This window comes from Equus przewalskii, chromosome 8 (genome assembly GCF_037783145.1).
Source record: "Equus przewalskii isolate Varuska chromosome 8, EquPr2, whole genome shotgun sequence".
Classification (NCBI taxonomy): Eukaryota; Metazoa; Chordata; class Mammalia; order Perissodactyla; family Equidae; genus Equus; species Equus przewalskii.
The window spans coordinates 62,927,586-62,939,689 of NC_091838.1; the positions used below are offsets into that span (position 1 = coordinate 62,927,586).

At 48.0% G+C, this 12,104-nt stretch overlaps 1 protein-coding gene across 1 annotated transcript in view; it reads right to left on the bottom strand.

Moving 5' to 3' along the window:
• The window catches only part of EXT1 (exostosin glycosyltransferase 1), a 271,026-nt gene extending 259,533 nt beyond the window's left edge, over positions 1-11,493 (bottom strand). Inside the window, exons 1-2 of the mRNA XM_070631922.1 lie at positions 11,370-11,493; positions 9,703-11,264 (exon numbers count right to left, since the gene is read on the bottom strand). Coding sequence (XP_070488023.1) covers positions 9,703-10,664 — 962 coding nt within the window. The 5' untranslated portion in view covers positions 10,665-11,264; positions 11,370-11,493. The remainder of the gene's footprint in view (positions 1-9,702; positions 11,265-11,369) is intronic.
• Between the last annotated feature and the right edge of the window lie 611 nt (positions 11,494-12,104).

Consider the following 12,104-nt stretch of genomic DNA (forward strand, 5'->3'; position numbering starts at 1 on the left):
ATCAGTTCCCATCCTGGGCACCCCTAGGAATGTGGAAACAGCAGGCTATAGATGTGCCCCAAACATACCTGCCAGGGCAACCCCTACGCGACAGACTAGATGTCCTCTCACCCCCTTATGGGCACCTCCCTTCTCCAATCCCCAACCTCCATATTCCACACCTTGGGCAGGCAGGCCAGCCCCAGCCCAAGGCAACTGTGTTTACCTGAGCCCACAGCCCATGTCATTGGGGGCACTAGTCAACCAAGAATAGCTAGCACCACAGGCCCACACCACAATACCAGAAAGCTTTTCATTTATTCTAACTCTAAGGTACTGCTATGTGTCATAAAACCCCAGAAATACAGGTTAGCAACAAACACCAGAACTCCAACGCTAACTCAAAGGAGACCCCACGTACCCAGAGCCCTTGGAGAACTTGCTAAGCTGGGTAGACAAGTTTTCAAATGGACAGCTTATTTCTCAGGAACACCAAAATATTTTTATTTTAACCACAGGGGTTAAAAAAGTTATAAAATGCATTACTTGTTCCTCTACTTTCTTAAACAAAGGACAGTGTACACAAGTGATGGCTCACGGTCAACACTGTACCGTGGTGTAGTTCATCAAATATTTACAGAAACTCTGGTTGGTGTCAGGCACGGTGCGCGGTGGTGGTACTTACAGGCACACTCCTGAGGAGTCTGTAGGACACACTCTCGGGCACTGGGCCAGCTGTTCTTAAATTGCAATGCCTCTTTACTTCTTCTAGGCGTTACATCTTATATTTCCTGGCCTGCTTCCTTCCTTTGGGTTGCCAGCTGTCCCTTCTTCCCAGATCTGTCTGCAAGAAACCCCCTCTCTTTAAATTTATTGCTTCTAATCTACTGTGGGCTGAGAAACCAGATTACCAAACTGTTGAGAACTGTCTGTTTAAAGGAAGATTAAATAAATTCTAGGTGAGAAACCCAAGTGATACTCTATAAATCAACCACACTATTGTTTGTGAGTGTGTGGTCTTGATGACATCAGTTCCAGCTGTGCAGAAGCAGTACGGTGCCCCGGGAAAGAACACAGGTTTAGAAGTCAGATGGCCTCGGGTCACATCCTAGGTGAGTGTTCTCAGGCACGTCACTTTTAAAGATTGTTTGCCTTGGTTTTGCATCTAAAATACGTATCTTCCTGCTAGGGTGGACACAAAGATTGAAGAAGATACTGTCCATTACCAGGCACATGCTATACTCTCAAGAAATATTAGTTGCCATTGCTATTATCATCATCATCAACGGGGCTCAAATATGTCAGTGCCAACAGGATATGGCTTTAACAGTGCCTGCCACAGCCAACTTCCCCTAACCACAGTCCCCTGTTCCAGGAAGCAACTTCAGACTGTTCTTTGCAAGAGGATGGCCACCAATTAAATCAAGAATGGTGACAGGGCAATCTTTTAACTGATGAGGTCACCACCAACGCCTAAGAGGTGGCCTAATATGAATGGCTCTCCCCAGAAGGAGTAATGATCACCAGTAAAGCCAATCAGGCTTGGATGAGGGCCTGAATGAGGGAATTCAGGAAAGACTGGCCAGTAGCTGGCAGATACACACAGGGACAGACATGCTAGCCAAGGAATACATGAAGGCCCAGAGAGGGAAGAAAGGAGCCAATCCCAGGTATTATGCTGGGTCCTGAGAACTTACTGGAGCAGTTCCACTTCAGTTTCTGTCCCACGTCCCCTGCCAATCTATCCTGTGACTGAAGGTGGCCTGAGTGATTTTCTGCTCTTCACAATTAAATGGCCTGCGGAACCAGCCCAGGGAGGTTACTGAGTAGCTAAGCTCCATTCAGACAAGGTACCCCTCCGAATGTCACCCTCAACTGGTGAGGGCGTGCAAGTCAACCGCAAAAGGGAGAGCCTGCATTCTTAGAGCAGTCAAACAGGGAACTTGGAGGACATGAAACCAAGGCAGTGCCTGACTGCCCCAGAGACCCCCTCCACCTCTCCCACCCCTGCCCCATGCCACCTGCAAGCTCTAGCTTGAACGCCCGGTGGAGGTCTTTCCACAGCCCACACAAGCAATGGCTGGGCTACCAGGGCACCTACCACAATTTCCTGGGGATTAAGTATCAAGGAAGAGATGAGCAGAATTATTTCTGTGCCTTAGTTAAGAAGAGCCAAGTTATGAAACTAAGTGAACCTCTGTGGTTGATTAGAAAATAGCAGGAAGATGGTTTTTAATCATACCAACACCATGGAGAGCACATTAGCATTTACAAGGTACGTTCCCACACTCTGCCTCATTTGAACCTCTCGATGACCCTGTGAGGTGAGTATTATGATCCCCACTTGCAGAGATGGAAACTGAGGCTGAGAAGTTAAGCACCCAGTCCACGCATCTGCGTGGGTCAGTCACTTCCCTGGTCCAGGGTCACAGTCTGTCTTCTAAAGGGCTTCCCGGAAGAACAAGGGTACATAAACCAAGTGTATCCCCACAAACCTCACTGCTGTTCAAAGCAATTGCGATGCCAAGAAAGCCCTGAACACAACTAGGCATAAACTGTCGGCTCACTCTGTTTCCTGTCTCGGTTTTTAAACACTTCGAATAGGGCTCCACTTGCACTAGAATCCCAGACCTTACCTGGATGCCCAGAGATAAAGCCACCGGCCCCAGTTCACCTCCAAGGGACCACGGAGTCAACACCCAAAGAGACATTAGAAACGAGAGCCTTGATTAACAGACACAGCTAGCCACAAACCATGACATCCACCCAGGTTAGGCCTGGGAATTCTGACATCCCAGGAAAGGCTGACCAGCGCAGAGAACAGAAGTGTGAGGGCACCTGCTCAGCAAGAGAGGTTCTGGGCTTGAGCAAAAACAAAACTTCAAAGGGAAGAGAAGCTGTGGGAGCTTTGAAGACCCCCTATAGGACCAATTAACACCTACAAATGTTTATCTAAGCAGTCACTTAATGACGGCTGTTTCACTAAATGGGTGCTCAGACTCACCTTAAAAATACCTACTCCTCCAAAAGGGATTGTGGAGGGGCGGTGGGGGGCGGAGAGGAAGTTCTGTGTTGTTTGCTGACAGAGAAAACAAGAAGAAAACAAATATTTAATACGGTAAAATTCATCACAGACTTCCTTATAATAAAAAGAAGATGGGAAACAAGGGAAACCCCTAAGTAAGAAAATGTAAATAGTTAAATAAACTATGGTACAGCTATGAGTTAGAAAAAAAATCATGCAGCTATTAAAAATCCTATTTTAATAGGATTCTCCTATTTACTAGAACAGGAAAATGCCCTGGAGTAATGTGAAGAAAAAAGAAACGTAGAAAAAATATATATAAAGTCTGACTTTGACTTTGTATAACTGACAGACTTGAATGGTCAAGAGTTGGTTTTGCTCACGGCAGCAGCCCCAGCTGCTTCAACACCTATGTGTCTGGCACAAACAAGGCATTTTTGAAAAATGTGCTGAATTCATTATTTACTTACTATTAATTAAATAATAAGGGACATATGTATACAAGGTACTTGGATATGCAGAGAAGAATGATATCATCATAGAGGCATATATGGGTGGTGTAACAGGCTGATGACCCTGAAGTTTAGTAACAGTGGTTAGTTCTTACAATGGAGATTAGAGAAGAAATTCATTTTCATCTTCATATCTTCTGTATTTTCCCACAAGTGCTGTGTATAACTTTCCTAATTAGTGCCATTTTTCTTTAGGGAGCCTAAGGACCTGGGAGCAGTAGCGTGGTACTCTCCAGGAAACTAGCCCATTCGGTCAGAAATGGAAACTTCCATAAACAAATAAACAAACAGATAAGGAGAACAGATTGGTGGTTACCAGAAGGGAAGGGGGTTGGGGGAGGGTGAAAAGGCTAAAAGGGCACATACGTATGGGGATGGATGGAAACTAGACTTTTGGTGCAGTCTATACAGAAGTCAAAACATAATGATGTATACCTAAAATTTACACAATGCTAGAAACCACCTCAATAAAAGAAAAAAGAAAAAAAAAGGAAAGAAATGGAATATTCCAATGGGTCTCCCATTTCTACTGGATCACACTGCCTAGCTGGGGCAATGGTCACTCCAGTCTCCATGTCACTCTTCACTTACAATACAGAGGCAAGCCCAGCAGGGTGCTATCAGCGAGGGCAAAGGTCACACAGTTCCTTCCTCACTTTTCTTAGGAGAGAATTCAAAGCAGAATCTATGTAGACAAAGTTACAATGTTCCTTGAATGGCAGAGTTCAATGCTTTTAGAGCCATCTTTATCGCATCTCTGAGCCCATTTTTTTCTTGGGAAACATGTTTTTAAAGGAAAGCAGGGGGAACAAAAGATCTGACAGACAAACATCTGAGTCACACTAACCCCACTAATAACTAATATGTAAACAGGCAGAAATTTTGTTTGATTGTTTAAAGTCATAACGTTTTGTAGAGGAAAGAGAATGGTGTTCGGAACCCAAGACCCCTCGTTAGATCACCACCAATTATTCACTAGATCTGACTCAGGGCTCCGTGACTGTCTCGGAGACTGCATTCTAATCTGTAAAATGGGCATTTAACCCATCTTACACTGTTGCTGAAAGGCTTCAATGAGCTAATAAAGGTAAATTCAAATAACAGGCACTCAACAAATCTTCCAGTTTTGAGGGACTCCCTGTTTACTCAAGGCACCTGGTCACAGGTGGAAGAGTTTTAAGTAAAAACAATTAGTCATTAAGCTCACGGAAGCACGAGCTCCCATGTTCACGTCTGAACAGGGAATGTGTTCAGGGGACTGCAGAATCCAGTGACCACTTAGCCTGACCTGGTTCCTTCTGACCAGGCCGTGCTGAAAAGTGAACGTAACGAGGCAGCAGCAGGCCTGGGTGAAAAGAAGAGAAGCAGGAACTAGAAACCCCGGGCTGTAGTCTCAGTTCAGCTCCTTCAAGCTGTGCAGCCTTGGACAAACCAGCTCACCACCACTGGTCTCAGTTTACGCACCTGTGAAATGGCCTGAATCTTAAGATACCTTGCAAGACATCTGTGAGCGAAGCAGCCAGGCCCTATCAGGCACAACCTTTGGTGTGACATTAGCGTACTCAAGGTCATTGTTGGTAGGTGTTTCTAGCACTGTGCTCTGCGGAGGCCCCTCTGTGGGCCCTCTGACAAAGAGAACAATCACCACCTGAGGGTGTGACCTCTCCCCTCTTGCCAAGTCTGTGCCTTCCAAAATTGCTGTCACAGTCAGGGGGACCAAAGGTGGCCTCCCACAGGTGGGGCTTGCCCAAGCCTTAGTAGCAAGCCATTCTCTGAATGACAAAATCCTGCAGGCTTCCAGCTGAGGTTACAGGTTCCAGTCTAAACCATCATTTGTTGAACGGGACTCAATCAAAATGGAAACGTCCCCAGAAAGAGCACGAACACCTCAACCTGTATTCAGGGACTCCTTGCAAATAAGGCTCTCAGGCGCTCTCTCTCCAGAAAGCAAGTTCAGATGGAGGTGAGAAAGGGGGCAGCAGAGAGATCCAGAAGCTCAGTGTAAGAAGACACACTTGCCAACTTCATAATTTTGCATGCGAAATGCACATAATTGTGAGTGTATGTGTTGTTTTTTTTTTCTTGCAAAGTTTGTCCAAAGACATCCTCAGCTTCCCAAAGGATTCCAAGAGAAATGCCATGAGAAACACCATCAATAAGGATCTAGTGGCTAGAGAGCTTTCAAGTGTGTCTGTAACTGAAGACAGAAGACTGCAGGTCAAGAGGAGAAAATCGGAAGGCCTGCATTCTAGGGCCACCCTTGCCACCAACCAGCTTTCTGACCTTAAGCAAATCCCTTGACTATTCTGTCTCTCTAAAGATGAGGATGTTGGAAGCACAATGATCACTTAGCTTCAACACCCTGAAAAATACCAGGATTGTAAGGTTCAGCTTCAACAAACACAGGAAAAGATGTCAAGAAGGCCTGCACAGAATCCTGTCTGTTCCCAGAAGAGCTGCTTAAAATATTCGCCACTGCTTTCCTTGGAGGGGTCAAAGATAGAAGCCACCTCTCATTTCCTTCTCTTTCTTCTATTTCAGAAAGCCAAATTTGAAGTTTCACAATAATGCCCTTTGAAGGGATTTGAACCATGAAGTTCACGCAAAAGTACAGTAATTCTGTAAGGATGCATAAGAAGCTCAAAGGATGTAAAATAGAAAGAATTTCTCTAAAGCCTCATTACAACTCTTCTAATCACTGTAGCGACTTATTTTAGCCGGTGTCATCTACATCTGCTAATATATGTAACTGATGAAAATTAATTACGGGTGTCATAAAAATAGATGTTTTCATATAATCTTGGAAGTCTGGGTCAAAATGACTGCTCTTTTACGAGAGAAAAGTATTATCCTTCATTCTATGTAGCTCTTCTCTACCTTTACTAATAAACGTCTGATTTTCACCAAAGTGCAGGTGAGATGGAAGTCCACAATTATTCAGCACCAAATCTTTATTGTCACATAAGGCTGAATTTCACTGAAAGCAACTTTTTTCAGTTGCTTCACTTGTACATATTCTATAGGAGCCTAACTTGCCATGATACCACAAATTTTCAATCTAATTATCAAAGCCCACAAGTCCAAAGCAAACTTATATGTGGTTGTTCGCAGCAGCAAATTAAATTGAAGACTTTTCATAGGCACTTGCTAATAAAGAAGAGAAGGAGGGCCGGCCCAGAGATGCAGCAGTTAAATTTGCACATTCTGCTTTGGCAGCCCGGGGTTCACTGGTTCGGATCCCGGGTACAGACCTACACACTGCTTGTCGAGCCACACTGTGGCAGGCATCCCACAAATAAAGTAGAGGAAGATGGGCATGGATGTTAGCTCAAGGCCAGTCTTCCTCAGCAAAAAGAGAAGGATTGGTGGCAGACGTTAGCTCAGGGCTAATCTTCCTCCAAAAAAAAGAGAAGTATATGAAAATTGATGGCGTTTTTACAAGTCGTTACCAAATGAATGTTTAGAGCACCCCTGATGCAGTCTAAACGCCACTCCACAAAAGGATAAACTAATGTTCAAGGTTATGCATCAAAAGTCACATGAGAAATCGGTATGAAGTCAGACTTAGATGACTTCTGTAGCCGTAACTCCCCTATCACTCCCTCTCTGAAGCCATGGAGAGATCAGCACTTGATCTGAGGAGTCCTGCAATCTCACATATGCAGGACCGACTGATAGAAAACATCAGTACAAGTAGAACAGGAGTTGCTGTCACTCCAGAGCACAACACGCATTGCTCACTAGGCACAATTGTTCTCACCACATTTCAGGCTGCTTCTTCATCTTCATGCGTTCCAAAGGCAACAGTGAAAGGCAGTAATGTCTGCAAGCATCATTTCTCAAAGATAAAGAGTTCTGATAACCCAACGAGAGAAATGAGTTAAAACTCTGAGTAGACAAGACTAATGGATATTAGCAGATATTAGACAAGACTAATGTTCTGCAGCACCATCCTGTCCTATTAAACAAGGTCAGAGCTGGAATACGCAAAAGGGGAACAGGGAGAAAATCCAGAAGGGACTCTGCTAAAGAAATCTCTGCTCAGGAGAAAGAGTAAACTTGCTCTCCCAACTAAATGTCACTTTTCCAATGAGACCCAATCCTGAGGGCCTGACCCCTTGTGGTCTTTAAACATAAACCAAAACAAGGGTGTGAGTGTCAGATTTCCTGGCCCAATCACAAAGAGGTCAAAAATTAGTTAATTAGCAAAAATTCAAGTTTCTAGGAAACCAACCCCTCCTTCCTTCATTGCCAATCTCTAGAGAAAGCTTCAGTAGAGAACGTAGACATTTAATTATTTTGCGGGGAATAAAAGGGTCAAGAAGATATGATCGTTTACTGGACTGAGGCTGTTTCCCACATAAATGTATAATTCAAACCGCCTAAGGTGAGATCTCAGCTCCAGCTCCTCCAGAAGAATGAGGACCACCATGATCCTTCTACAAAATTCGGTGAGACTGTTTAGAAGATACTGAGAGGTTAGCTTCCTCTCCAGTTACTCCCCTATAAGCCAGACAAAGAAATTCCTGAAGGGCTATAAGCACTTTTTTCTTACAAGCTCCCACAGGAATAGGTCAATGTAAATGTCTTGTAAACAAAGCAGTCCGTTACTAACCATAGTTTGTTTCTTTTGTGAGAACATTTTAATCCATTGCAACTGCACCCAACATTCATCCATAGCTGCCCCTGAAGAAGAGTAAAATAGAGATTCATGACTGACCCTAGCCTCCGGCTTTTCCTCTGCTTGAAAATCAAGAGGGGCTGGGGGCTGGGGAATCCAAGTGTTTGATACTTTCTTCTTCGCTGTCTATGATCCAGCAGAGGAGGACTTTAATTTCCCTTCCAATCACTGCTACAGAGGCTGAGTGTGTGAGGAGTCCACAGACCACAATCAAACCCTTCACTGCCGGGCTGCTTTCCCACCATACCCCTTCCTCTTCAATCAGGTTTGCGAAGTGTTTTGCCTATTCTGCATTTCATGAATCAATTGCAAAATCTGCCAACCTCTGCCAGTTCCTCTTGTACTCAGCCGAGAGGTGCCCGTTCCTTCCCCGGGTAGCACAAGGCTGCTCTGGTTTTTAACTGGCGTAACGTGGAAATGCACTGCAGGAGCTCACTAACTCTTTCACAGCCAGAGGTAAGTCAGAGCGTGGGGCACCCACCCCATCTACTAGGAAACTGACCCACCCAGCTCAGGGTAAAGCAGATTCCTGGAAACTAGTTTTGATCCCAAATCCAGTGTGTCAGTTACTGTCACTGGGAAAGCAAAGGAGGGAGAAGGGCTACAAAGTATCCAACTCAGTTACTTAGCAACAGGACAAAACTTGCCTCACTACAGAGGGTAAGGAGGCATCTCAGGCCCATTCAAAGAGTAACAGTCTCCAATTTACATGCAAATAGACAAAAACAAAAGGGAAAGAGGAATCTACATTAGCAACTGGAGTTTACAGCAGTGGGGCTAAGGCCCAGATTTTAAAAACAGCTTCTCCTCGAAGGATCCAGGATATATACAGACAAACAAATATACATGAATGAATGAATGAACGAATGCAAGATCACAGGCCCCAAGAATTTACAGTCCCCCTTCATAAAAGTGAGTGCCATGAGGGAGAGGGCGTAGACAAACACAGAAAGTTTAGTAGCTAAAATTACACTTCCATTGCTAACACAAATTTAAGGATTACCGAAAGATGGCAATTGGAGGCTGGGAAAATTCCAGGGAAAGCAGTTCTCTCTGCTCGTGAGAAAAGCAAATAAAGTATCAATCTTGGGCGAAGGTCTCCAGGCTGAGGGTGGACTCAGAGCCTTTCCGGGTCCCTACACCCCCACACAAACACCCTCCTGCACCCACGAGTGAAGCAGTTTCCAAACTTGGATCAAATCCACACCTCTCACAAGAGACACATGGCCCTGAAGGTTTTCCAAGCAAGAGAGAGACACTGTCGCTGTCGCCTACTTGGCCCAGGAAAGTGCTCCAGGCTTTTCCATTTGCCCAAGAAGCTCAAACTTTTGGTCCCCAGCTCCTAGCCAACACCTGAACCAGGCTGCTCAGTCCCAGGCTCCAAACAGGAAGAAACAGGACAGAGGGCTCCTCTGCCCCACCCCCATCCCCCAACCTCACACCTGGACGAAGGTGGACAGGGCCCAGGGCTGCCCGGCAAAGGCCCCATCAGCCGAGCCACTTACTTCTCATACTCGGTGTTGTCTCTGTCACAGCGAGAATCCTTGTGCTTTTGCCAGTCTTTGCCATGCTTGCAGGTGGTGAGGAGCAGTACGTCCTCCCCGTTATGGACGTGATATAAGGCATTCCTGGTGTCTGACCCTATCCCTGTCAGGTACCTCTTCCCCTTGAATACCAGCATGTACTTCCTGAGAGGAGGGATGGTGTTAAACTTCAAAAACCCCCTCTCCCCTCCTGTCCTGGGATGATCTTTAGAAAAGAGGGGAATAGAAACGTCAAAGTTGGGTCGGAAGTTTTCAGTACTGATGCTGGCTTTGGCCAGCATCGCCTGGCCAATGTCAAACCCCACGTCCTCGGTGTAGTCAGGCCAAGTGCCGGAATATAAATTAAAAATTAAATGATTCCTACCATTGTTCCACAAGTGGAGACTCTGCACTTTGGATCTCAAATTGTGCACATACTGAGGTGACAACTGGTCTCTGTCTAAAGTATCCAGACTGAGGACAAAGAGGCACGCCTGGCTGGGGTCCGAGGTGTAGAACCTGGAGCCCTCGATGGCCGCTAGAATGTTTTGGTAACTTTCGGCGATTTTCTCCCCTTTTTGCTGCGGGTATACGTAGACTTTGAAGCCGTTTTTCTTGCAAAGGGTGAAATCGAAGCAGGACTCCATGCGGCACTTCTTGCCTTTGTAGATGCTCGAGTTGGCATCTCGCTTCTGCCGGGGGGAAATGTGCACGGTGGAATCCTCGTTTTCCAATTGATCCCAAGGAACGAAGGGGCGCAGAGCGTCCGGGAAGCGGGGCCAGAAATGATCCGGACTCGGGTGGTGCAAGCCATTCCGACCGCTGTGCTCTCCTCTCCGGCTGTGGCTCCTCGATGCCCTAAACTGCAAGCCTCCGAAATAAAACAAAAGGGCGAGACAAGAGCCAGCTGAGAGCAGGATGAAATAGCGTTTTTTGGCCTGCATGTGTCCTGCCTGGGTCAAGAGGATTGTAAATAAACACAAGAATCACCCAAGTTTCCCAATCAACACTTTCAGCTCCAGTCCGCCATCTTCCCGCCTGTAAAGACTTCAAACTCTCCGCTCCCACCTTCTCTGGATGCCTTTCCCCAAGCCGTGGACTGATCCAGCGCATGTGGGCGATTTCTTTAACTTTCTCCCCTTCGGTCTTTCATCTTTGGGTTGCACAATGGACGGAGAGCGGGGCTGAATATTTCGCACCCAGGGCGGGCAAGCAGCGGACTGTAATTTTCTTGCATGCAACAAGACGAAGGAAAAGAAAGAGAGGGGGGAAAAAAGCTCCCGATGCCCAATCAATGGCAAGACGAAGTGATTTCCTTGCCTCTCCGATTCCTCTCGGCAGCGTGGAAAACGAGCCCCGGGAAAGCAACTTCAACTCATCCACACTCGCGTGCAGAGCACTCCGGTTCCAACAAGTCAGCCGATCCCCGGGTTCAGCCGGCTAGTGCATCTTGCAGCTGGGGCGCCGTAACCTCACAAATCCCTGCATCTCTCTTTATTCCCTTCTGCAGCGGCTCCAAGACTCCGGCGGTGTTTACTCCTGCGCTCGCGGGGCCGGCCCCCGGGACGCGCGGCGGCCCGGCTGGAGGCGGCGGCGGCGGCGGCGCTGGGTGACGGCGGCGGCGCGTCCTCCCCGCGGGCAGTGCCGGCCCCGAGCGGCGCTTCGCAGGCCCCCGCGCGATCGCTGCCGACCGCCGCGTTCGGTCGCCGAATGTTACCCGGTTCTGAATGTTACACTTACACATTCCATTCCCGACACGACAGCGCTGACCTCATCCATCCACGCAGCCCGCGCTGCCATTGGCCGAGCGTCACGTCCGGGGGGGGCGGTGCTTCCGCTGCGCCCATTCATAACCCCCGGCCGCCGGCCGAGGCGCCGGCGCGGCGCGGGGGGCGCGGGGACGCGGGGAGCGCGGGCATCCCGGGGCTCGTGGGCCGCTGCAGGCGGAGCGGGGGGTGGCCCCTTAAGAGCCCCGCGGCCCCTGGGCGCGCCCGGCGGGGACCCCGGCCTGGGCAGCACCGCCCCCTGTCCCCGCGCCGGGAACTAGCGCCGCCCAGAGGCGCGCGCGGCGCCGGGGGAACCGGGCACCGGCCGGCGCTCCCGGGCCTCGCCGCTCGGGCTGCCCCGGGCGCCCTCGAGAATCCTGTCTCGTCGGCTGCCTACCGGGAACGCCTCCCCGAGCAGGCGGCAGGCAGGGTGCGGATGGAGCAGTGGGGCGAGCCCGAGGGATGGGGGAGGAAAGACAGACTTCACAGAAGGCCACCGCAGACCAGAAGGATGCCTCTCCCCGCCCACCTTTGGCACTCTGAGGCCCAATAATTTTATTTAAACAAGTCTCTTATTCCTTACACAGCCCATCTCTTTTTTTCTTCCCCCCAAAGGAC